Source organism: Camelina sativa, chromosome 20, assembly GCF_030686135.1.
Source record: "Camelina sativa cultivar CO46 ecotype springtype chromosome 20, ASM3068613v1".
NCBI lineage: Eukaryota > Viridiplantae > Streptophyta > Magnoliopsida > Brassicales > Brassicaceae > Camelina > Camelina sativa.
Genome location: NC_141899.1, coordinates 5016562 through 5041229, shown reverse-complemented (window position 1 = coordinate 5041229; position 24668 = coordinate 5016562). Strand labels below are relative to the sequence as shown.

At 38.0% G+C, this 24668-nt stretch overlaps 6 protein-coding genes and 1 pseudogene across 6 annotated transcripts; 3 read left to right on the top strand and 4 right to left on the bottom strand.

The window, feature by feature from the left end:
• Positions 1–26: 26 nt before the first annotated feature.
• On the bottom strand, positions 27–3212 carry LOC104769459 (uncharacterized). The gene is made up of 8 exons (XM_010493676.3): positions 2885–3212; positions 2570–2661; positions 2408–2482; positions 2208–2314; positions 2057–2112; positions 1663–1837; positions 1102–1386; positions 27–980 (listed from the first exon to the last, which is right to left on the bottom strand). Exons 1-8 carry the CDS (start codon positions 3062–3064, stop codon positions 109–111), a joined length of 1842 nt encoding a protein of 613 aa, XP_010491978.2. The 5' UTR covers positions 3065–3212; the 3' UTR covers positions 27–108.
• A 266-nt stretch (positions 3213–3478) lies between these two features.
• LOC104769458 (geranylgeranyl transferase type-2 subunit beta 1) lies at positions 3479–6515 on the bottom strand. Its single transcript, XM_010493675.2, has 10 exons — positions 6153–6515; positions 5820–5873; positions 5557–5707; positions 5163–5279; positions 4937–5003; positions 4713–4861; positions 4357–4490; positions 4176–4274; positions 4002–4077; positions 3479–3919 (listed from the first exon to the last, which is right to left on the bottom strand). The coding sequence occupies exons 1-10, from the start codon at positions 6174–6176 to the stop codon at positions 3816–3818; spliced, it is 975 nt and encodes a 324-aa protein (XP_010491977.1). The 5' UTR covers positions 6177–6515; the 3' UTR covers positions 3479–3815.
• On the top strand, positions 6379–9571 carry LOC104769457 (dihydropyrimidinase). The gene is made up of 13 exons (XM_010493674.3): positions 6379–6517; positions 6717–6863; positions 6949–7000; positions 7104–7373; positions 7487–7698; positions 7831–7951; positions 8143–8230; positions 8311–8389; positions 8496–8583; positions 8673–8713; positions 8787–8839; positions 8945–9101; positions 9206–9571. The coding sequence occupies exons 1-13, from the start codon at positions 6428–6430 to the stop codon at positions 9398–9400; spliced, it is 1593 nt and encodes a 530-aa protein (XP_010491976.1). The 5' UTR covers positions 6379–6427; the 3' UTR covers positions 9401–9571.
• Positions 9572–10904: 1333 nt separating this feature from the next.
• On the bottom strand, positions 10905–11634 carry LOC104772230 (putative F-box only protein 9 pseudogene; annotated as a pseudogene).
• A 259-nt stretch (positions 11635–11893) lies between these two features.
• LOC104769454 (splicing factor 3B subunit 6-like protein) lies at positions 11894–12550 on the top strand. The gene is given in 2 exon segments (XM_010493672.3): positions 11894–12230; positions 12233–12550. Coding segments are annotated over 2 exon segments (303 nt in total). The 5' UTR covers positions 11894–12002; the 3' UTR covers positions 12308–12550.
• A 189-nt stretch (positions 12551–12739) lies between these two features.
• On the bottom strand, positions 12740–15566 carry LOC104769456 (calcium-dependent protein kinase 17-like). Its single transcript, XM_010493673.3, has 8 exons — positions 14685–15566; positions 14449–14592; positions 14188–14340; positions 13977–14092; positions 13732–13899; positions 13486–13613; positions 13278–13377; positions 12740–13195 (listed from the first exon to the last, which is right to left on the bottom strand). Exons 1-8 carry the CDS (start codon positions 15361–15363, stop codon positions 13100–13102), a joined length of 1584 nt encoding a protein of 527 aa, XP_010491975.1. The 5' UTR covers positions 15364–15566; the 3' UTR covers positions 12740–13099.
• A 2593-nt stretch (positions 15567–18159) lies between these two features.
• LOC104772229 (disease resistance-like protein DSC1) lies at positions 18160–24635 on the top strand. The gene is made up of 10 exons (XM_087504588.1): positions 18160–19029; positions 19490–20576; positions 20654–20956; positions 21056–23140; positions 23241–23321; positions 23562–23720; positions 23807–23903; positions 23983–24122; positions 24197–24277; positions 24395–24635. Exons 1-9 carry the CDS (start codon positions 18245–18247, stop codon positions 24221–24223), a joined length of 4764 nt encoding a protein of 1587 aa, XP_087360714.1. The 5' UTR covers positions 18160–18244; the 3' UTR covers positions 24224–24277; positions 24395–24635.
• Positions 24636–24668: the final 33 nt, after the last annotated feature.

The following is a 24668-nucleotide window of genomic DNA, read 5'->3' as shown; positions in this document are numbered from 1 at the left end:
TGGCACTATTGACGTTGTGTCACATGTTTTACCTTAAAAAAAAATTATCAAATATCAGAACTATTTTCTCAAAAAGATGTCGCTTTAATTGTAACATTTGCAGAGATCTCAAACACAAATTGTAACGATGGAAGCCATCCCCACTAGCTCGCCATCATTTACTCTTTTCCATTCACCACCTATCATAAGGCAGCTTCTGCTTTCCTCTTCATCCTTCCACATCAGATTCTCGTCTGCTTCAGTTTCAGTATTGTCATAAGCATGTTCTATATCGATCTCAGCCTCTTCCATATATGTTTCTAATGGGGTCACATCATTTGATTCAGAATCTTCTGCACCCTTCTTTGCTCGCTTAAATGTCGAGTTCTCCAATTGCTGCCTATTGCACTCATCAGCTCCTCTCTTAGCATTGTTGTTACCTTGTGCTTGTTTTGAGATGCTCTGAGCGTTCTGACAGTCCAGAAGAGGTAAACGTCCAGAAGATCCAATGATCCGAGGCAACATACCAATCGGACAAGGGCTCCATGTTTTCGCCTTTCTCCATCTGTTAGTGGTTTTGTCTGTGTCAATACCTTTCTTCTTTGAGAGTTGAAGTTTGACAAACTCAAGTCGCTTGCCTGCATTATCGAGATTCTTCTCTCGCTCAAGGAGCGTTGTAGGAGCTGTTAAAAGCGTAGAACTCTGTTCCAATAGAACACTTGCAGAGCTTTCATGCATGAGAGGGAGTTTAATGAGCTTCTCCTTTAAGACACGGCCTCCCACAATCTCTGCGAGTAGAAATGCTGATTTAAATACCAGTTTGTATCCTAAGGCTCCCAAGAGAAGACATCTACGAATAAGTTCCATAAGGAAAGTGCTTGGAGGTTTCACTTCTAGAGAACTGTTTCTCTGAAAATGCTTTGACCCATTGAGAAGACTCACAAGCCATGCAAACAAGAATGGGACCTGCTCAACTTGAGAAACCTCTTCCACTGACTTTTCTGTAAGATGCACATTTAAAAACAAACAAACAATTCAATCAAATTAAAAACGATCTGGAAAAATATAAGTTTCAGTTGAGATTCTTCGAAGTAGAAGCATGTAAGACAAACCAATCGTTACCTGTTTCATATCTTCTCCGTTCATTATTTTGGATCATATCAAGGACTGCCTTGAGTAGAGTCAAAAGTAACTCAGGTTCTCTATTTGAGAACTCCATGATAACAGGTTTCCATTCATCTAGAAAGACCCTGAAATCTTGGCCAGGCTGATTCTGAAGTTCTGTCGATTTGGAAGAATCCAAGGCTTTGAGTAAGAATTCAAGGAGCACAGATGAAATTTCTGCGGAGAAAGAAGGGTATAACTCGACAAGGCTGCTTACTATCTTCCTTATCCTTTTATTAGAACCTGAAAACCACAAAAAAAATCCTAATGACGATACGAATTTATAGAAATGCGAAGTGAAACACGAGGATGCAACCAAAAATTATTTCCAGCACTAAAGCTGGAAACATAATGTCATAATCTAGCGGCGACCAAAACCAAAGTATCATCTAAGTAATGTCATAATTTTGTAAACTTCATTAAACATGGGAGTCATAGATGGGATATTCCTTTTTTTGCTTGGCATTACTAGCTCTATCCAGTACAAAGGTCCAAAATACAAAAGATGAATTGTCTTACATTTTTCTTTGACCAAAGGGGAGTCAAATTGAGGACTCTTTTTAAGCTGCAAGGACAAAGCAAGTTTCCTGAGTTTGGATTTGACTTCTCTTCTGATGCTAGCTGTTCCATCTCTCTTTAAGGGAATCTGGAACTTCTGAGGCTCCCAATAATATGATTTTAACCATTCCAGTGCCTACAATGACCAACAAATGTATTCACGCAAATTAAGATCTTCTGTATCGTCCAAGCACTACAATACAGAAAACACCTTTCCAAAAAGACAATCAATAGATTCTTTGAAAAGATCTTAAGAGCAAACGTTTTGATTCACAGGAAAGCAGACATTCATGTATTCTGAGGCTAGTACTTGATATAAGGAAGTCTATAAGAAACAAGAAGGAAAAAAGTGTACCTCATCTGCAGCATCCCGAAGCACCGAGAGGGCAGGGAGCTCACGGTGAGAGCCCTCTACAATCAGAACAATCAAATCAATCATAAGCATAAAGCAGGCATCGAAAAGTTATTGTACAAAAACCAAGGAAAGGGCACCCAAAGATTCTTACCATGACGAATATCGATTAATTTACGTGGGATACCAATTGCTCTAGCTGCATCAGCAATTGAAACATCTTCTCTCCTCCTTGTCTTTTCTATGACACAGTTCACAAGCCTTCATACAGAGAAAAAATGCGAGTCAACAACAATTACATAGAGCAAACCCAACCAAAACATATCAAGAAGTGGGAAGAAAACTCATAGTCACCTGAGTATTCCCATACAGTATAGCATCTGCAGTAAATGCTCTGAATACAATGCATCTGCTGATTGTTTCTCTCTCCTTTCAAAACACAAAAAAAAACAAGAAAATGAGATGAACATTCAAAAATATCATGGGAAAACGTTTCAAGGGATTATAGAGACTAACGGAATAAAGCCATCTTTGAGTTGAATCTCAATGAGGGAACAAGTTACATCCACAGGCGCTGGAAGAGATCCTCTGCTTCGCCATGTTGCAACCTGAAATCCCCAAAAGAGATTAAAAAAATCTGTACTTTACAGAGATATCAAGGAACCATTAAGCTCCCTGTTCTAAAGCAGTAAGCTTGATTCAACTAATACAATCTCTCTGGAGCTAAAGTAGCAAGCTTGATTCAACTAATTTAAGCTCTGTGGTGTGTAAAGCAGTAAGCTTGATTCGATTTATGTAGCAAAAGAGAAAACACGTCGAGGAAAGCATTACCCTTTCCAAAGCAGAAGCGATTCTATCAGGAGAAGAAGAGAAGAGAGACTCTCTCACTGAGTCCCACTCTTCCCAACTCAGCCACGGGACTTGTTTGCAGCCGTCCGATGACGATTTCTGTTGATCCTGCTCGCCGAAATACGATTCGATGTCGGCTTCAATTCCCGCTAGCGCCTCCATTGAAGAAGAATCTGTTCCAACGCTTTTTAGGGCTCACCAAACAAAAACGGAACACTTCGAACTAAACCCTCTCTAATGGCGTTACTAGGGTTTAGAAAAAAAGTCCAGAATTTTATTTTTATTTTCTTTTATTTTGCTTTTAAATTTTAATATTAAGTGAAAAAGAAAATGATATATTGCAAAAACTTTTTTTTTTCTCTTACAAGATTCTATAAATACTTTTCATTTTTAGTTTTTTACTACTTTGGAGATATATTTGTATGTTAAATGCATTCGTTTTCTCTAATTTGTGTATAAAATAATTTATTGAACAGTTTTCCTATAAAATAATTTAGTTTGGTTTATTAGAATTGAGCACTCCTAAACACACAACATGAGTCCACTTTTTCTCTAAATAAAACAGAATGACAGTGATGAGAAAAAAGCAGTAATGTGATTTGTATAATGTAGCAAGAAGTATGTAGCAACACAACTTCGTTTCCACTACATTAGAAACCTCGAGAATCTCCAAGCATGTTATACAACATTGAGACTCGAGTTTTGCAAAAGTACTCAAGGAAATGAAGGAATGGACCAAGAATATCTAACTTCATTATCACAGTAATCACTGAATCCAATCCACTTGGTTGAGCATACAGAACTTCTAAAACCGCCCAAGTAAACAACCCATTGAACAAAGGAAAAAAAGCCTTGCTGCCGCTACTATTTGACTATTAAGATCATACCCATTGCGAGTATTATTGTCTCTAGATTAACAATCATTTTTGGTGAAGATAATCCGGTTGATGACATCAACAGGTAAAGCGTAGGCTGGATCAATTGCTTTCACTCCAGGATACTCAAGGAGGGAAAGCCCTGCACCAATTTGATGAGATGAGACCACTTTGGCTTTAACATCAACATGAGCAGTTTAAAGAGAGAGACAAATCAAAGTTACCTGCAACTCCGAAGTAGGTGTGAAAGATATCAACAGCATCCTCTGGTCGGTCTGAGATGCCTCCGTTGTCCAAATCCTATTCAAATTCAAATTAGGATTAGATGATATGAGAGATTTCAGTTAAATTGGCTTATTGGCAACGATAAGACTTTTCTTGACTTGCTGGAGACGAACCTGACAATCCAAGATGAACTTGGCAAGCTTTGCTTTGTCGATCCAATGAACTCTATCTATCATGATTAGGCTCGATAGGACCCACCATGAATAGCAAACCTGGTAATAATAACAATAAAAGAATGTGTAAGTACCGGTATACATATAGGTCTCTCTCATTGGAGAGGAGCTTAACGCCTACATCAGGGAGTTTCTCAGGTCGTCCATTTAAGCCCCCAGTCTTTGTTTGTCTTTCACACAACCACCACCCAAGTAAGTCCTTGTCAACATGATGAAGACTCCCGGTGATAGCAAGAGCACCCACGCAGCAGAAAACTGCAGTAACAGAAGAAACAAATTCTGAATACTATCTACACAAGGGCGTAGCAATAGCACGTCAACTACAGAAACGATAAGCATCCGAGTATGCAGTCATTAGAATCGTTAAATAGCGGTGATGGGATCAGCCTTGTTAATTCAGTAAAGTCATCTATAACACTAATTGCAAGTAACAATCAGGTCAATGACACAGAAAAATACTCAAGTAACATATCATACTCTGTCCTGCATGGGACTCTGCTCCAGGTGTGCACCCAAAACCACCATCCAGGTTTTTGCAACTCACAATGTACTCAACGGCCTTCTCCACATTGATTTTGTCAAGACATTTCAATAACGAGAGACAACATATAGCTATGTACGAAAACCTACATAAACAATCTTGCAGTTAAGATTCAACTAACTGAATTCACCAACAAGAAATACATGGCCAGGAAGAATACCTTGTATCTATTTCACCCCACATATCTCCTGAGAAGGACCCATCTTCATTCTGCAATCCAGCAACATCTAATATTGTGTATAGGAAACCATAATAAGATATACCATCAGCAATTTGCAGATGTTTTTCCCTTTGAGTTTCACATCATTCTTATTTAATATGAACGTTCCGGAATGACTATCGGTGAAGAAGAATACATCAATAAGAAGCTAAGTGGTAAAGGATACAACTTGATACTTTCCCAACGTCAAGAATGTTAATTTTGTCAAATAGGGCCAAGATTTGCACAGCACTGAGTGTATATAGAATATGTGGATCGTGTCCAGTATTACCGGCAAAGCCACCTGCTCAGAAAAGAACAACTTGTTTTCAACTTCTACTGAAGCGATTCAGGATAAAAAGGTGAAACCCCACAATAACTTCAAAGGTCCTCATAGATCTTTTTGCTAGTTCTTACTTAGCAATCACAACCAATGAATGATTTCTCATAATTTTCCAAGACACCTGTTTCCACTGCCTAACCCATTTATAACTATTTTGTCATTCTATCAGTAAGTATATAGACTTATAGAGCTGATCCGTAATTCATATGGTAGAGAAACAAGATACTCTAGTACACACCAGATTCATGCTGGCAAGTCATGATCCATGAAACGACTTCATCTTCAGAAACAGTGCCCAACTTGTCGAGTAAGTCCAGAGTGGTGAGTCCCCAGTATGCACCATTCATTCTCAGATGATCCATCACCACAGACTCTAAACTCTCCTTCTTCTAGCAAATTCAATATAATTCAAAAGCAATTGAAAAGAAGAAGATAAAGTTACATAATAATCATAGTACAGTGAGAATGAAGAATGGTTTGATATAGTTTCTAGTTACTTACCTTTTCTGCCATCAGAATGTAACGTACATGCTTGTCAGCTACGAGCTGACCCATCTGCCATAAAAAAATTCACAGCAGATTCAGTAACTTCGTACAAAAGGAAGAATTAGCATAAAAAGACTTAATTAGTCTCGATTCAAGCTTAGTTTACTTCAATGTCGTATCAGTAACACCTGATCAACTCATCATATAGTACGAGATTAATCAAAAAGGAACCATTATTCCAAATCAAAACCAAAAGCTGCATTCATATAACAAAAACGAGAACTAAATCCTTTGAGAAGGAGACAAAAACCTGATGATGGTCAGGACAAGAGATAAAAAGTGGTTTACCTGGGAGGAAGAGGTAGAGCTCATCACCTTGAAGCCAGACGAGAAATCGCAATTCGGAGACTCTTAAGATCGAAAGAGAAGAAAACCTTTTTTTTTTTTTATCTCTGACATCAACTGAAATCGCGAACCGGAACTGAAATTTAACCCGGTCTACCCGGTTATGTCAATTGATTTTGATTTTGCGTCGCGTTGACTTAAACCGATCGGCCAATAAGAACGAGAAATGAAATTAATGATTGGGAAGCTGAATCATCCATCATCAAGCTTCTTCATCAATGGCGCTTAGACCTCTGGATCTATTCTTCTTCATCCTCTCTCTGTTTCTTCTGTTTCCATCGCCTTCCCTCTCAGATTCCGCTACTCAGGTCTGTGTCTTTGAACCATCTACTACCTTAAAAGCAAGTACCAAGATTATTTTAAGTTATCTTGCTAAATCCAATACAGTAGAGTGACTTTAGAGAAATTGAAATAGAAAAAAGATAGAATTTTTTGGAGATTTGATTAGATTTCTAATTTCTGAAAGTCAACTATGATAGAAGTGTCTCTGAATGTGTTTTGTTGCAGTTTTGTAGTGCAGGGAGTGAGTATGGTGAGGTTCCATCGACCAGGATTTTGATCAAAGGAGGTACAGTTGTGAATGCACACCATCAACAGCTTGCTGATGTCTATGTGGAAGATGGGATTATTGTCGCTGTGCAGCCAAACATTAAGGTCTAACCTTTCAATGTACCCTTCGTGTTTGGTAGTTAAAGTTTCAATTTTTTTGATCTGCTTGTTGCTATATATGTAACAACAGGTTGGAGATGAAGTCACTGTACTCGATGCTACTGGAAAGTTTGTCATGCCAGGTTAATCAATCGTTACTAGTTTGGTATTGATACATTATTTGGCTTTCGTTTATACTGATCGTTGAAGCATATAAGTATGTTTTCTTCGTAATAATGTAAACAGGAGGAATTGATCCCCACACGCACCTTGCCATGGAATTTATGGGTACTGAGACTATTGATGATTTCTTCAGTGGTCAGGCTGCAGCATTAGCTGGTGGAACAACTATGCATATTGACTTTGTTATACCTGTTAATGGAAACCTGGTGGCTGGTTTTGAAGCCTATGAAAACAAATCCAGAAACTCGTGCATGGATTACGGTTTTCATATGGCAATCACGAAGTGGGATGAAGATGTTTCCAGGGACATGGAGAAATTGGTCAAGGAAAAGGGTAAAAATGTCTCGTGACTTATTTAATGCCTCACAGTTTTGGTGTTTCTATCAACCCTTAGTTTCTCTATTAAGATGAAACTGAGTGCATGTACATCTCTAAATTATATACAGGTATCAACTCTTTCAAATTCTTCCTAGCATATAAAGGATCTTTGATGGTCACTGATGACCTCCTACTGGAAGGCCTTAAAAGATGCAAATCCCTTGGTGCCTTGGCGATGGTTCATGCTGAGAATGGAGATGCAGTGTTCGAGGGACAGAAAAGAATGATTGAACTGGGCATTACAGGTCCTGAGGGTCATGCTCTTTCCCGGCCTCCTGTGGTAATTTAACTACAGCCTTTTCCATTATATAATACTGCCTCATAGCTTTGTTCTCTTCTCCCATCTCTGCTCTTGCCTTTCTAAACCTTTGTTCAAGCTAATAAAGTCAAGATCCGTGTTGTACAATGGCAGCTTGAGGGAGAAGCCACTGCTAGAGCAATTCGTTTGGCTCGTTTTGTTAACACGCCTCTCTATGTTGTTCATGTGATGAGTGTTGATGCAATGGATGAGATTGCTAAAGCTCGAAAATCAGGTCTTTTGTTGCAACTCCTGTAGGACTAGGTTTTTTTCTCATTGTCTTGAAATTATGCTGATATTAATCAACCTTCTATTCGAACAGCCACTAGCGCAATAACATATGGGTAGATTTACAAAGTACCTTTCAAATTGCTTATATAGTACTTAGCTCAATAAAAATGAAAAGTTTGTTGTTATGTTTTTCAGGACAGAAGGTTATTGGAGAGCCTGTTGTGTCTGGATTAATCCTTGATGATCATTGGCTTTGGGATCCTGACTTCACAATTGCGTCCAAGTAAGAAATCCTTCAGGTCTCTTAATCAAATGATTCCCATTTATTCTTTCAGATCTTCAAAGTTTTTCTCAATATTTCAGGTATGTCATGAGTCCACCTATAAGACCAGTAGGACATGGGAAAGCCCTACAAGAAGCCCTTTCAACAGGAATCCTCCAGGTTTCTTTCCTCGCTGTGAATAACTTAGAGTAACATGATCTATAACATAAAACTGTAAAGATCTTCTAACACTTTTTTTCTCCTTTCATTGGTATAATCGCTGCAGCTTGTAGGAACTGATCACTGCACTTTCAATTCTACACAAAAAGCTCTAGGACTTGATGATTTCCGCAAAATACCTAATGGTGTTAATGGTAATAACTAACTTCACTGGTTTCTTGCTTTCTGTGCTCTTTGTCTCTGTTAACGTGTAAATAAATACTTTGAACCTGTTCATATATAGGCCTTGAAGAACGGATGCACCTGATATGGGACACGATGGTGGTAAGTAGTTGTGGACTGTCTACAATCTTATTTCTTTACAGAAGTTTTAATCGTTTTCTGTATCATAATCCAGGGTTCTGGCCAAATATCTGCTACAGATTTTGTTCGAATAACCAGCACCGAGTGGTATATTTGCTCTGTCTCTCCTTTAATGTTGAAATATGTGTTTATTTCCAATGAGCTTAAACTAGTGAGTCATGTGTTTAACATTTGAAATGATTTGATCGTCAGTGCTAGAATTTTCAACATATATCCACGGAAAGGAGCTATCCTTGCTGGCTCGGATGCAGATATTATCATATTGAATCCAAACTCGAGCTACGTGATTAGCTCAAAGTCTCATCATTCAAGATCCGACACAAACGTCTACGAGGGCAGAAAAGGAAAGGTAATATACATTTTTGCAAACCCTCTTTACTGATTGATATGTATAATCTGAGTAATAGAAGAAAGAACCGCTTATTTCTTGGGGACTTGATTGATAAATCTCAGGGGAAAGTTGAAGTGACAATAGCAGGAGGAAGAATTGGATGGGAAAATGAGGAGCTTAAAGTTGTTCCAGGAAGTGGCAAGTATGTAGAGATGCCTCCTTTTAGTTACCTATTCGATGGGATTGAGAAATCAGATGCTAATTATCTATCTTCTCTTCGAGCTCCAGTCAAGCGTGTCAGAACTGAAGCTACATAAAAATATGCATATCAGTTGATTCTATACGAATATCTGTACATATCATTATTTGTATTAAAAAATACTGATAAGAGTGATTATGAATAATGTCCATGTAGTCTAGGATTTGAGGAAAACTAAATAGTACGTAAAAGCTACCCCTGAGTTAATTAATTAGCCTATGTTCTCTTATCAGTTATCAATGATGGCTTGTAGAAAACAGACGGCCCAAAGTTGGTCGGTGGCTTTGAGAGGAGAAGTTTCATCTTTGATGAGCAACAGAAAGTTCTGTGGCTTGTGAATATATGCGAGCACTCAAATTGTCACACAGAAATACAACAAAGTTGAGAGAGAATAAGTTGGTGGGCGACATCAAAGGGTTCTTGTTCTTTTTTTTTTCTTCTAAACCCATCTTCTGGTCGTCGAGTCAAATAAATATGTTTTTTTTTGAATTGGCTTAAAACAAGGTCCAAAAGGCAAATCACAAACATAAGATCACAAGCATTCTATATTTCTATTAGTTTATGAAGGGAAGTTATCCTTACATCGATATGAAAATTGCAAGCAAGAAACTACAATACAAGAGTCTAATATCTTGAACTCCTCTCTAAATTCTTCATTCATCGTTTCGTTTGCCTCTCATCTTCCCAAACCCTAACACCATCACATCTATCATTTAACAGAGTCCCAAAAGTTCACTTCCATCTCCAATACTCGTTTCATCTCGTCCAATTCATAAGACGGAGGCTCACCACGTCTAGCAAACTTAACTTCCTCCACTAACCTTAAGATTAGACTTGCATATGCTCTTCTTGTTTTTATATCGCGATCATACCAACAGCATGTATCAGAGTTAAGCGATATAAGCATATCATAAGTGCTACGCAACATCTGGTTCCCTTCCCCAAACGAGCGAATATCACCTTTAAATCCTGGTTTCATGGTATTTAGCACTTCCGACCACCTGAACATCGAAATCAAGCGATGTTCTTGAATAGATAATCTTCTTGAATAGATTAATGAATAGATAATCTTCTTGTGTTTTCTTTTGGGATTGATTACCTGTTAGTTTAATCAAACATTGTCTAGAAGAACTTAACAAAACCGAAGAATTTAAAGAAGAATTGCAAGAAATATCATTTGGTTACTTTTTTTGATCAACTACCTTGCTGGATTTGACAAACTTGGAACACAATTAAATAGAAAAGAACACCCCGGATTTTTGGATTCAACGTAAGGGACTTGTGTGTGATATTGACCGTCCTCTCCAATTATGACTACCACGCTCTCGTAGGTCTTAAAGCTACGTGCATTCCCAAACAGAACCACTTTCTTCTCCTCATCGATTATATAACTTACACTATCCGGAAAATAACCGAGATTATTTGGTAAATCAACTGTAAAGGATTTGCTCCATATCAAATCTGCAGCATCACCAACAACATCAATATTACTGGTTATCCATATCACCATCATTGATGTACGAGTAACGTTCCCATCTACCACTAAGAGTTGTTCTCCTTCTCTAACAACTGATGGAGTCATCATAACCTTCAGTTGGTGGAAGAGAGAAACGTCTAAATATACGGATTAAGAAATCACTATTTTCTTCATCCTCTGATGAAGCAATCCAGTAAGTATTTCCTTTCAAACATATTCCACTAGTATTTAATTGTGTGTACCAGTTGAGAAATACAGAATCAAGAACCCTCCATGAATCAGAGCTGAAGTCATAGATTTGAAACGTAGCAGAGTAGTATGGTTCGTACTTGCCAAGATACCAACACCTCAAGATTTTGTAGCATACGACAAGATTTGTTATCTTGGTATCCAAGAAAACACCTCATGCGTTCAGTTTTTAATGGGACTTGGATCCACCTTGTTACCCCCAAATACGGATTCCAAACCACGAGTCTTTTATCTTTGGTGATGCATAACAACAAACCGTCGCAATGAAAAACTTTGTCGTCTTCTGAGTTAGAATGGGGAGCCTCTGGGCTAAGTGAATTCTTAAACTCTATGGTTGTAGCAGCAACGTCGAGGTTGATACTCAGTGGGAAAAACCTATGATCCTTCAAGATGAGAACCGTAGACTTTGCAGCTTCGCGAAAGTGCTTGTCCGTGAATCTTTGGTTCTTTTTCACTAAAGCGTTCCATTGTTTGCAAGTAGATCGTACAAGTTTCAGAGATGTAGCCTGGACCCTAGAGAGTATTTCTTCTACCAATTCCTCCGGAAGAGAAGAAATCGTTGTCATTGTTTCTCTTGTGATCTCTTAACGAAGAAGAAAACGACTCAAGGGTATGTAAGTTTCGATTAGGGTTAGAAGATCCTTTATCCCAAAAAAAAAAAAAAAGAAAGGAAACCTTGGCCTTATAGTGTTTAAGAAAGGAACCTGTGGGATTAGAGTGTTTTTGTTGTAATGGGCTGCAGGTAAAACAGGCCCAATTGAATAAAAGTCGGTAACTTTTGGTTTAATTGGTTTTTACCCTTTAAATTCTCTCTCTCTCTCTATAGAGAACAGATTATAATTTTCAATTTTTCCCGATACAAAGATATTTTTCTCTCGGCGACGGTGACAAATCTCTCCGCGGCTAAAGGAAGAAGAAGAAGAAGAAGAAGGCTATGACGACAATTAGTTTACGGAAGGCAAACACAAGGCTCCCACCGGAGGTGAATCGAGTGCTCTACGTTCGTAACCTTCCCTTCAACATAACCAGCGAGGAGATGTACGATATCTTCGGCAAGTACGGCGCCATCCGTCAGATTCGAATCGGCTGCGACAAGGCGACGAAAGGCACGGCGTTCGTGGTTTACGAGGATATCTACGACGCCAAGAACGCCGTCGATCATCTCTCTGGTTTCAACGTGGCGAATCGTTACCTAATCGTGCTCTATTACCAACACGCGAAGATGAGCAAGAAGTTTGACCAGAAGAAGACTGAAGAGGAGATCACCAAGTTGCAGGAGAAGTACGGAGTCTCTACTAAAGATACGTAATTTGTCTTCTTCGATTCCTTTGAGTTGTCCTGTTACTGCTTCAATTTAGGGTTTTTAATTTGGGGAAGATGTGAAACTTTTTTTTATCTGTATGGTTTTGGTTATGTGTGTTTGCTCTTATGTCCTTTAACATCGACCAATCAATGAAAAAATACATCTTTTTTTACTCCAAATTAGCTATTGCTCTTACGAAATTTTATTACTTTGATGCAGTTGATAACCTTGTTTGAAGTCATATCATGTTTCTTTGGTTTTGTTCTGATGAAGGCCTTGGTTGATTTGGTTTTAGGTTAACACTGCCTTTGCCCTTGTTGATATATGTGATTAGCTCTATGACTCTTTTTCTAAATTGGTGGTTACTGTTTTGCTAGGAAGTAAGAACAAATTTCACTAAACACATACAAGAGAACTGATAAAAGAATGTTAAGTACATTGAGAAACCTCATGGCACTTTAAGCACTAGTATACAACCAGAAAAGAAAATGTACATACATCAAACACCTCCCTAAATCCCTCCAGTTTATGATTTTGTTTTCCTTCTTGAGCCTCCTCCTCCCTTAAGCATCTCTTTCCAGTTTAATCATTAGCGGTCCGAGTTAATTTTCTCTTTGATATTTTGCTTTGCCTTATCTCTCTCATTTGTGAAAAGGAAGATGAGTTTCTCGACCCATGTTCTGCTCTTCTTCTATCTCCTCCTCTCTTCCTCTACTTCAACAATTGTTTTATTTAAATGACATCTCACGCCGCTTCTTTGGGATAGGATCCGGGTTTCCTTTTCTCATCATTGCCACAAATTCATCATAGTTTATCCGACCATCCTGCAATTGTTAGTATCATTTTGGTTAGTAATTATGAGACTGTGAGCTGCTTGTTACATTTGAAGGGGATGTAGTTACTTACATTGTCTCCATCAACCTCGGAAATTATCTCCTTAATGTCTCTGCCATCATTCATGCCAAACTCCCGTAGGGCTTGCTCTAGCTCTTCCATTGTGATATATCTGGGAACAGCAGGCATTATTTTAAGGTGAAACTTTGGTTGCATAACAAGCTTCATATTGCTTTTGGTGTATAAGTTCTTTATGGATAGCAAACAGTGAAGTACTTACCCACTGTTGTCTTTGTCAAAGTGTTGGAAGGCTGAGTAAAGATGTTCTTCTTTGTCAAGTCTGTTAATGTGCATTGTGGCTGCGATGAATTCACCATAGTCTATTGTTCCATTACCATCAGCATCAGCCTGTAGAATTCCATGTAACGCAGAGCAAAAAAAAAGAGAAAATCGGTAGTGAGTCTCCTTTACTGTTGCTCAGTATTTGACTTAAGCTAAAACTCTTGCTAGTATCCAAAGGACTTACAGCTTCCATTAGCTGCTGGACTTCGTATTCTGACAGCCTTGTACCTTGTTTAGCTAGTCCCTGTCTTAGCTCCTCGAGTGTAATTGTTCCACTACTATCAGTGTCCATACCTTTAAACATCTCCTTTAACCCCATGATCTCTTCCTCTGATAAGCACCCTGCTATCACCTGTTCGAAGGTTTCAGGTTAGAAAAATATACTGAAAGCTTTATTATTTTCTATTGGGTAAGGACTATGATTGTTACCCGTAATGCAACTTTCTTGAAATTGTTCATTGCTTTGAACTGCTTGAGCCTGGACATCACCGCATTGTCAAGAGGAACATCTGGTGCCTCTCCATCCTCCTTGATCCATGGATGGTCTTTACAAAGGGTAAAAACATTAGAGATAAGATTTTAAATTGCACAGAGAGATTGTTATGCTTTTGACATTTTTGGTATGTTAATAGATGCTTACTTAGAACTTGGGCAGCTGTTAGTCTTTGCTTGGGATCAGAGTTGAGCATCTTCTTAACAAGATCCTTCGCCTGAGGCGAGATAGATGGCCATGGATCGCTTGAGAAATCAACATGTCCCCTTAGGATGGCGTTGAATATCCCATTCTCCGACTCTATGATCAGGTAAATACACAACACATGAATATAAAAACATCTCCAGATATGTTTATAATATATTTTTTCTTGGGTAGATAAAAATAAGAAGTAGAATATATCTTTACCAGCCCAGAATGGTGGAACACCACACAAGAGGATATACAACATGACACCAATACTCCAAATATCGGCTTCTGGTCCATACTTCCTTTTCAAAACCTCAGGTGCAATGTAATAAGCACTCCCCACAATATCCTTGAACACCTCTCCTGTAACACAGTGGAAACAAAAAATCTATTGAGTATAACCATGACCCGTTTTATTTGTTATGCAGGACTCTACAATGATGCTGATTCAAAACCTGGCTTGTAGAAAACCGACAGCCCAAAGTCAGTGGCTTTGAGAGGAGAATTTTCATCTTTGTTGAGTAACAGAAAGTTCTCTGGCTTTAAATCCCTGTGAATAACCCCCATGGAATGGCAAGTATGCACAATCTGAACAATGGTTCTTAGCAACGAAGCAGCTGCTTTCTCCGAGTAATGTCCTTTAGCAATAATCCTATCGAACAACTCTCCACCTGCGCAAAGCTCCATAACCAAATGCACAGAATGCTTATCCTCATAAGCTCCTTTAAGCTCCACAATGTTAGGTTGACCAGTCAGATGATGCATGATCTGCACTTCTCTTCTTACATCTTCAATGTCTTCCTTGTTCACAAGCTTCCTTTTTGCAATCGTCTTGCAAGCAAATTGCTGACCTGTTGCCTTCTGTGTGCAGAGGTGGGTGACACCAAATTGGCCTCGCCCGAGCTCTTTCCCTAGAGAATATGAAGATTTTACATCTTCCATGGGTCGACCTAAGACAGGGCCTATAGGACCTTGTTTGGTTGCAGGAGGAGGAGAAGGAGGCGCATGTTTCGATGGTACAGAAGCTTCCGCGGTTGGACCAGTCTTATTGGCAGCATTTGAAGCGGTAGCCCCGTTTTCCAGTCCATCTCCGTTATCGGCCGAGTCCTGTCCGTGAGAGCAACAATTTCCCATTGTTGCATAAAAGGGTGGGGGGAGGAGGAGGTAAAAGCTCAAAGGAGGAGGTAAATGCTCAAAGGAGGAAGAGAAAATAGAAAGGTTTTTAATTTTTTTGTGTAATTTTCTTCTCTTAATTTTTTTTTTCTTCCTCTGGTTTTTGTTTCTTCTTTAGCAAGAAAAATTTAGGTGATTTGGTTGTGAATGACTATGAATAGAATGTGTTTTTACTTCGCTGGCCTTCGGTTCAAAGGGTTATAGGGTTTGTTGATAGGGAGGGAGTTTAGGACAAAAGCTTGTCTGTAATTTTGGTATTTAAAGTAAAACAACATTTAGGATTTATTAGGACAAAGGTTGAGAGCAAATCCTGGGATTTTCATTTTGTTACAAAAAAATTGTCTGTTCTTATCTTCCAAATGTCAAGTACCCCACCGACCAAAAAGAACTGTCAAAATATTTCACTATAGTTTTGAATATATCAAAGATTTTAACTTGTGACTAATATATAGTCTAAATTGCAGGAGGGTTTTAGATAATCTCCTTCATAATTAAATAATAACATTGTTGTATGAGATGATAATATTATAAATTAGGTTGAGAAGTAGAGAATTCCGACAAAGAAACCATAAAAAAGTAGTCATGGGAGATTTTGTCAAATGAGAGTACTAAGTTTGGTTATTTAACGATTTAATTAGTAGGTGATTTATAAATATTGTTGGACGCATGGATCTTTTGTTTTGTAAAGCGGAAATATTTTTCGTAACATATTAATTTAAAAGTTTAAATTTCCTTCCAAAATTTTAAGATATGTTTTTCTTCTTTGTTGATAACACAAGTACCAAAATCCAAATTATCATTTACGTAATTATAAATTATGAACTTTACAAAATTTCTTGTTACCGCAATGATCCAGCCAGATAATGACAATGATATGTTTGTCTTATGAGACTTTATTTTGGATTCATCAGGATGGTCTCTGGTCAGTTAATATAAGTTTATAAGATTTCTAAGGAGAAGATAACAAGGCATCTGTATGTGTGTGATAGACGTTAACCTTTTATTTTTTTGTTTTGAAGTTTGGAATCACATTTGAGACTTAGGGGAATGTATTCAAAACAGGATTTTGGAAGATTTATAAATTTTTTTAAAATCCTTTGTTATTCAACTAGTGATTTTAAAATCAAAAATCTCAAATCCACTGTTATTGAATATGAAATTTGTTAAAAATCATTCAAAATCACTCACAATCCACTGTTATTCAATCAACAATTTACAAAAATCATAACAAATCCACTGTTATTCAAAACCAAATTCTTTTTTTTTTTTAGAAAAACATAATAGTGATTGTGAGAAACTTTGGGTGCATTTTTGTAAGGGAAATCCTATTTAAAAAATTCCACCTTCAGGGTGTGTTTTTACAGGATTGGTTTAAAAAAAAAAACCGAAGAATAGTTTAACGAGGACTAGTTCATCGCTTCTGTATCCTTTGGACTGATTCATCGAGCTGTAACCTGTGGATTGATTCATCGCAGGAAACTATACTTTGGACTAATTCATCGTTTCTGTATCTTTTTTTCTTGTTTTTGTCGATGATTTTTATTGCTTTCTTTAATTATGTTACTAATCTCCTTATCATCTTTTTAGGGTTTTGCTCAATTTTTTAACATCTAATCAATCCACGTTGATGACTCTAATGATCAACCATTTGTTGTTTGATCTTTTTGCATCGGTTTTGCGATTGATCGATCCTCTGCATCGAGATTTTACATGAGCGTACGGGGAAAAACATCGTTGATCCAGTCATCAATATATCTAATTAAGGCTCGTTAATCAACAAGAAGAACTCTGTATATCTTCTAATGGAAGAAGGAAAGATCTTGTAGATATCTAATGGGGGCATGAGTGCTTTAATTTATCTTTAAATTATGTTTTGTACTTTTCAATTGAAAATAATAATAAATCCACTTCGTGTAATAATCAGAACAAGATTAGAAACCCATTGACAAGTCACCTATATACGTATTAACCCACTTTGTGTTATGCTATGAACATCTCTCGTTTAAATATTTGTGTTATGTTGTTTATATATTCGTGTGATGCTGTTTAAATATTTGTGTTATGCTATGTTTAACACCTCTCGTTTCTACTTTCTAGATTTGAGAATCTCTTAAAAACCCAATTTTAAGTCTCACCAAATCTCATCAAATCTCATCAATTCACAAACTATTTTTTAAAAAAAAATAGAAAATAATAATAAATCCACCAAACTACCTTAAAAGCTTATTATAAATCTCATACAATCTAGAATATCATAAATCCTTCATAATCCTCCAAAATCATGTTTTGAATACATCCCCCTTATTCTGTAAGGAGGATTTGAAAGTTCTCTTTTTTTTTATATGGAATTTTTTTAGATGTGAAGAGAGCTATGTGGTTGTTATTTTGTGGCGCTTATATTTGACTTTTTAAGCGTTTTTATTATTGTCCTCTTCTACGACGATGGAGATTGTTTTTGCAAGAAGAGCATGACATGAGCGGCTTTACTCTCCTTTGCCTATAGTTAGGGAAAGCCCTAGAACTAGAAGTACTCTGTTTCCGTGGATCTATCCCTCACACCTTTGGGGCGGGAAAAAAGTAAAGCTTTTGTTTTATTTTACGTTTGTTGTTTAGGATTAAAATATTGAGTAGTGACATCGTTGGAGTGGACAGCTATGTATCTTTCATATTTAAAAATTGTAATATTTACCATCGTCCTTTGTACACAGTTTTGATTTTTTTTTAAAAACGTAAATCAAATCACACGTCAAAGAAGATGAACGCGTTAAGAGTATAAAAAGAAGAAAGAGACGACCACAAGATTAGTTTTGGCCGTTTTGGCTTCTCTCTCTCTCTCGAGGAGATGAGAGTCGATGGGATAAGCAGCCGGAGGAACTTTTCACCTAAATATCATCCATGTCGACCGTCATGTTCCGTCACGAAACCTCCGCAACGTCCCTCTTCGATGCTCTTGTCCCAGCGGCAACTCAAGATGTCCTCCAACAGAGGATTTCCTTCGTTTATCAGACTCCCACGGCCTACTCCTTCTACAGCTGCTGCTGCTTCTGATGGCCTCGGCGCTAGTTATCCATCATCCGTTTCCTCCGGTTCCTATTCGATATATGCTGATCCCCTCGGTGGTGATTCTCGACCACCGCCTTTACACTTTTCTCTTGCTACTGACTCTCAGTTGAAATACGATGTATTCCTCAGTTTCCGAGGACCAGATTCCCGTGAGAATTTCGTTAGCCACCTCTACGACGATCTGTGTCGAGAGGGAATAGAAACTTTTGTAGACAGTGAAAAGCTTGATGCAGGGGAGGAGATTGAGCCGGCTTTGTTGGATGCCATCGAACGGTCGAGGATCTCGGTAGTCGTGTTTACCAAGGAATACGCTTCTTCCAAGTGGTGTTTGAGAGAGCTTGCAAAGATCATGGAGTGTAGGAGGACCCGAGGCCATATAGTTTTGCCTGTCTTTCTTGGTGTAGAACCCATGGAGGTCAGGTGGCAAAGGGGCAGCTACAGTGTGGCCTTTTCTAGGCATGATAAGGCTCCCGAGGGATCACAACTAGCTGAGGAAGTAAAAGAATGGAGAAAAGCCATGAGAGAGGCAGCCAATATCTCCGGATTTGATTCTAGTACACTGAGGTAAGTTTGAGATGGCTTAGTGACACATGTAGATGGTATCATGTTCAATGTTAGTATATTGCTTTAGCTGCTTTGGTCAGCTTATTTTAGGAGTTGGTTTAGTGGCGAATTTCTTTGAGTTATTTTCTTCAGAATATAATAAGTTTAGCTTTATATTTTAACACTCATTCAAAAACAGAGGACACATATCTCTATGTTACTGTGACTGTACCATCATATGATAAATTCACTCGAAATGTTTCTAGCTTGTTTTGAAACCTTTAGAAAAAAATATCCCCTATATCCTAGTGCAAGTAACATGTGCTTTGTTTGAGTTAGCAAGCTTGTGGTATCTGCATGTACATTGAAATATTTGAACCCTTAACAGTTGTACAATGTTGTATTTGACTTAATAGTCACTTCAATTCTCAGTTACAATATTTTGTTTTCTTTGTGATCATAATGATTGATGTTTTTGTAGGCCTGCATCTAAACTTGTGGATGAAATTGTTGCACATGTTTTGAAGAACCTAGAAAACATTAGCTTGAGTGAAGACGAGGGCTTGGTGGGAGCTTATTCTCAAGTAAAGGAAGTGGAAGCGTGGTTGGGACATGGATTACATGAAGTGCGGACTATAGGGATATGTGGAATTGGTGGTAGTGGGAAGACTGCCATTGCTGGAGCTGTTTTCAACCGTCAATACCAAATGTTCGATAGCTACTGCTTCCTTGCAAACGTTAGAGAACAATCTAAAAAGCATGGACTTCACGCTTTGAGAAACGAGCTTCTTTGTCGAATTCTTGGTCAGACTGATATAAACATTGCTACTCCTGAAATTGGATCCAGCAGTATAAAGAACCGTCTACGTCGAAAAAGAGTACTTATAGTTCTCGACGATGTAAGCAGCATAACTCAACTGGAGTTTTTGATCAGCAAAACTACTTACTATGCCCCTGGAAGTAGGATCATTGTTACAACAAGAGACATGAATGTAATCAAGAACGCTGACGAGATATATTCTTTGAAGGGACTATCTGACAGTGATTCGCTTGAACTGTTTTCACAATGCGCCTTCAAACAGAGCTATCCGCCTGAAGAATATTTGAAATTGTCAATGAGAGCAGCTGGTTATGCAAAGGGGATCCCTTTGGCTTTGAAAGTTCTTGGTTCCTTTCTCTGCAAGAAAACTATGGTAGAGTGGGAAAGTGCATTGAGAAGACTCAATAGTTCTCTCGACGAAGAGATCTTCAATGTACTCCGAGTAAGTTTTGATGGACTCAGTGATGAAGAGAAGACGACGTTTCTTCATCTTTTGTGTTTCTTCAATGGGCATGAACGAAGATTCATAACTGATATTATTAATGGTTGTGGTATCTCTGCTGATATTTGCATACGTGCACTTGTTGATAAGTGTATGATTACTTTTACTAACGACAGGCTTCAGATTCATGACTTGTTACAGAACATGGGTAGACAAATGATAAAAATAGAGTCACCTCAGGATCCGAGCAGACGCAGCAGGCTCTGCAGCTTTGATGAAGTCCAAGAAGTGCTAACAGAAAATACGGTAATAACTAAGTTTCTTATTGAGAAAATATAAGTGTGTACCATTTCATGCATTATAATGTTTCTCTCACACATCAGGGAACTATAGTAACAGAAGGGATATCCCTTGACATTTCTGAGAAAGAAGAGTTGCAGCTCGATTGTCATGCTTTTGAAGAGATGCGTAATCTGAAAATTCTAAGATTTTCGAACGAGCATTGTAATGAAGATAGCTGCAAAATCCACCTTCCAAAAGGTCTTCACTATCTCCCTACTAAACTACGTCTACTTCATTGGGAATGTTATCCTATAGCAAGTTTGCCACTTAGCTTTGATCCGGATAACCTTGTCGAACTTCATATGCCCACTAGCAGACTTGAGCGTCTGTGGGAAGGATCAAAGGTACAATTTATATGTTATGCGCATTTTGGTTTATATATATCTAGCTGAGTTGCATTACAATATTTCAGCCTTTACTTAATTCTGACTTCTTATTTGCAGTCCTTACTTAATTTGAAAGAGATTGATCTTAGCAACTCTCGGTTCTTAAAGGAGTTGCCAGACTTGTCAAATGCTCCCAAAGTTGAACGTATTGATGCCAGAGGATGTGCAGAGTTAGTAACCATCCCAAGTCCAAGAAACAAGTTGGAATCTCTTGAGTTCTTGGATCTCTCTGGTTGCTCAAAGCTAAAAGATTTTCCAGAGATTTCTTGGAATATTAGAAGATTGTGTTTGGCTGATACTGGGATTCTAGAGATTCCTCCATCAATTGAGAATTTCCATCAGCTTAGTGTCCTAGATATGAAACGGTGCAAAATGCTCAAGAACGTTGCACTAATCAGTAAAAAGTTGGAGAAGCTAGAATGTTTGGATCTATCTGGCTGTTCAAGTGTTACAAGGTTTCCAGAAATCTCTTACAGTGTGAAAGAGCTTCTTCTAAATGAGACTTCCATAGAAGAGATCCCCTCGGCTATCAAGTACTTCACAAAATTAGAGTTACTTGAGTTAAAGAACTGTCTGAGGTTGACAGGTCTTCCAAGCAGTATTTGTGAGTTACAGTCTCTAGTTGAACTCAATCTTTCTGGATGTTCAAACTTTATTAGCTTTCCTGAAATCACAGAAACCATGTACAACCTGAAGTATCTTTCTTTAAAGGGAACTGCCATTAGAGAGCTACCTTCATCACTCGGAAACTTGACTGGCCTTTGTTCTCTAGATCTTGAGAATTGCAGCAACCTCATTAGCCTTCCAGATAGCTTACTCAAGTTAAAGTCACTTGAGGAACTTAATATCTCTGGTTGCTCAAATTTGGTCAGCTTGCCAGGACGTATTGGAAATCTCGGATCTTTAGTTACTGTCAGAGCAAGTGGATGCAGAAGTGAAGTTGTTGATTTTCTAGAAGGTGGTTCAAGCTCACTCAAAATCTTGGATTTAAGTGACTGTGGGATGACAGAGTTTCCTGAAGCTTTAACACTCTTATCTACAGTGACAGAGCTAGACCTGAGTCAAAACTGTTTCAGCACAATACCTGCAAGCATCAAGGATCTTCAAGATCTCCAAACTCTCGATTTAAGCCATTGCCACGAGCTTGAATCTTTGTTAGGGGTACCAACTGGTCTGACAAGGCTTAACGTAATCAACTCAAGATCGCTGGAAACTGTTGCACTCAGTAACTCTTCTGAGCTTCAGCTTTATCCTTTGAACAATGTGGAAGCCTTTGTGTTTGCTGGTTGTCCATCACTAAGCCAACATGCGACAGACAACATCAAGACTTATGCAAAACGCAGAATCCATGTCATGGCATCCCATCTAGGTCTTACCTTAAACTTCAAAAGTGATGACCTGTCTCTCAACAGATGGATGAAACCTCAACAAGTGCAGTATTTGCTCTCTACCATGTACGGATATGGGAACCTCCATGAAGCACTGATCGGACTACATACAGCCTTTTTCAGTGATGAAATGATATTAGTCGAGCCTCCTCCTAGGCTACTTGGTCGCATACTCCATGATTTCCATGAAAGGTATAAGCTAGATGTTCAAGGTCTGCTACATTTCTTCTCCTTGATCGCACATCTATATCTGTATTACCAAGGAAAGCCTTCAACTAATTTCTGCTTACCAGGAGATAATATTCCTGAATGGTTTTGCCACCAAAGCAATGAGTCATGTGTTGAGGTAATGCTTGAGCATCCCAAACATTCAAATGAGAGTGCTACTTTGGCAGGTTTTGCTATATCGGTTCTTGTTGCGTTTCAAGACTATAATGATGATAAGGGTATCAGCATCAAATATGAGTGTCAGTTCCATTTCAACTATATTGGCACTTATGAAGGATCAGGATATTTGAGGGGATGGGATGGGAAAAAGGGAAAGCCATTGTCTATTGAAGGGGATCATTTGTTCATGGGATTCGATTCTTCTATTCTCTTTGATGCAGCCAATGGAATCGAACAGTTTGTTAAATATTCTGAAGATCTTGTTAAAGCCAGTTTTCAATGTTATGTTATTGATGAGGATGGGAATCCTATTAATTCTTGCACGGTAAAAAAGTGTGCAATCCAACCACTCTATACATGTGACCTGGTATGCATATACATATATAATCAGTTCTTATGGTTAATTGGTGTTTTCAACTCTGTTTTACATTGAATAGTTCTGGATCTGCCTTTTTCTTAATTGTCAGACCAAGTCTCCAAAGGAAATCTTAAGCATACAAGACATAACCAAAGGACTGACCACAAGTTTTACAGGGTTTCTTGAGAAGGTATGTTATTTCAGACTCTAAATAGTACTGTTTCTTGATTACTAGAAAGCCTATCAAGTTGTAACCTGGATTATGATATGTTATGTGGCTTTGATGATCTTTACATTGTTTCTCATGAGTTGTTTCTTTTGACTCTGATTATTCTGCTTTGATTTGGTTGTTAGAAGTCAGTTTTAGAGTGGTTAGCATGTCTATCTTTGTTTTTTGTTCAAATTAAACTCAAGATGCTTCTGGTTTCAGGTGTTGAGAGATTTGGACTTATATGGTGCAATCTCATTAGGTATCATGAATGTTCTTGGTAACTTATCTGTGGATGTTTTCCATCAGGTGTGTTCACTCTTAGCTCGGGGTTTTATCTCAGCATTGTGGATATTGTTCCATGCATTGTTCAAACTATATGTATGCATACTGAATTCGAAAAGGTTCCCCATCTTTTAGTCATGCATCATGAAAAACTACTTACTTATTTTTGTTTTCCCTTGTAGGGAGGATATGTTTATATCATCATAAAATGTGAAAATGGAGGCCTACCTTTAGGCCTTCAAGTTTTGAATTTGCATCTTGGGACAGCACCACTTGCAGGTCTCATTATTCATATTTTCTGGAATATATGTATGTATCTTTAGTACTTGATGAATCTTCTCTTATTGCTTCTGTATAGTCAAGCTGATCCAAATGGCCAAACAATCTCAAGATTCAAGGGCATTCTCAATTGAGTTCTCGAATGTGGACGGTGGAGACTTTGGTTGCAGAATCAAAGTTAAGAAATGCGAGTTCCGTCCATTGCAGAGCCATATCATGGTAAAAGCACTCATAGTCTTTGCATCATTACAGCTAACATCCTTTTATGTGTTAGAGGTCTAACATCCTTACAGCTAATTGACAGATATGCTATTACTTAAGTTTAAAAGGAACCAAATTGCTGGATGGAGATGTGACATATGTTTGTGATGCATGTGAGTTTGCTTCTCTGTTCAGGCTTTTGTCTTTGTGATTTTCCTTAAGGATTAGTGGAGTTTTGGTATTAGAGCTAATTTTAGTTGTTTATTTTGTTTGAAACACAACTTTTGCAGGGATACTGAATCAATATCTCCTTCATCACCATCAAGGTTATAAAAGGTTCGACAAGTTTCTTCTTAATCAAAGTGTTCATTTATATTTTTGGATGAGGCATCCATATAAAACATTCAAATGCAGGATCTAGACTCAACGCTGAGATGATATTTTTTTGTTTCTAAACTCAGTTTTTCCTTCTAGATGTTGTATTTGGATACAATTTTGATGGTTTATGAGGTTGTATAAATACACTTTATGCAATTTATCCCAAAATGACTAAGACTGGCATAT

Bases quoted from the DNA above. Each gene is read 5' to 3' on its own strand.
- LOC104769457 (XM_010493674.3), top strand. From the start codon at position 6,428: ATGGCGCTTAGACCTCTGGATCTATTCTTCTTCATCCTCTCTCTGTTT. The intron at 6,518-6,716 runs GTCTGTGTCTTT...GTTTTGTTGCAG, and splicing joins TCTCAGATTCCGCTACTCAG to TTTTGTAGTGCAGGGAGTGA. The intron at 9,102-9,205 runs GTAATATACATT...GATAAATCTCAG, and splicing joins ACGAGGGCAGAAAAGGAAAG to GGGAAAGTTGAAGTGACAAT.
- LOC104769456 (XM_010493673.3), bottom strand. From the start codon at position 15,363: ATGGGAAATTGTTGCTCTCACGGACAGGACTCGGCCGATAACGGAGAT. The intron at 14,593-14,684 runs GTTTTGAATCAG...ACTGTGTTACAG, and splicing joins GTCGGTTTTCTACAAGCCAG to GAGAGGTGTTCAAGGATATT. The intron at 13,614-13,731 runs GTAAGTCCTTTG...GGAATTCTACAG, and splicing joins TCCAGCAGCTAATGGAAGCT to GCTGATGCTGATGGTAATGG.
- LOC104769458 (XM_010493675.2), bottom strand. From the start codon at position 6,176: ATGAGCTCTACCTCTTCCTCCCAG. The intron at 5,004-5,162 runs GTATCCTTTACC...ACACAATATTAG, and splicing joins CGTTGGGAAAGTATCAAGTT to ATGTTGCTGGATTGCAGAAT. The intron at 4,862-4,936 runs GTATTCTTCCTG...TTGTTTATGTAG, and splicing joins TGGGGTGAAATAGATACAAG to GTTTTCGTACATAGCTATAT.
- LOC104772229 (XM_087504588.1), top strand. From the start codon at position 18,245: ATGAGAGTCGATGGGATAAGCAGCCGGAGGAACTTTTCACCTAAATAT. The intron at 23,322-23,561 runs GTATGTTATTTC...TTCTGGTTTCAG, and splicing joins TTACAGGGTTTCTTGAGAAG to GTGTTGAGAGATTTGGACTT. The intron at 24,123-24,196 runs GTAAAAGCACTC...ACATCCTTACAG, and splicing joins CATTGCAGAGCCATATCATG to CTAATTGACAGATATGCTAT.
- LOC104769459 (XM_010493676.3), bottom strand. From the start codon at position 3,064: ATGGAGGCGCTAGCGGGAATTGAAGCCGACATCGAATCGTATTTCGGC. The intron at 2,113-2,207 runs GTAAGAATCTTT...TTCTGATTGTAG, and splicing joins ATTAATCGATATTCGTCATG to AGGGCTCTCACCGTGAGCTC. The intron at 1,838-2,056 runs GTACACTTTTTT...TGGTCATTGTAG, and splicing joins TTCGGGATGCTGCAGATGAG to GCACTGGAATGGTTAAAATC.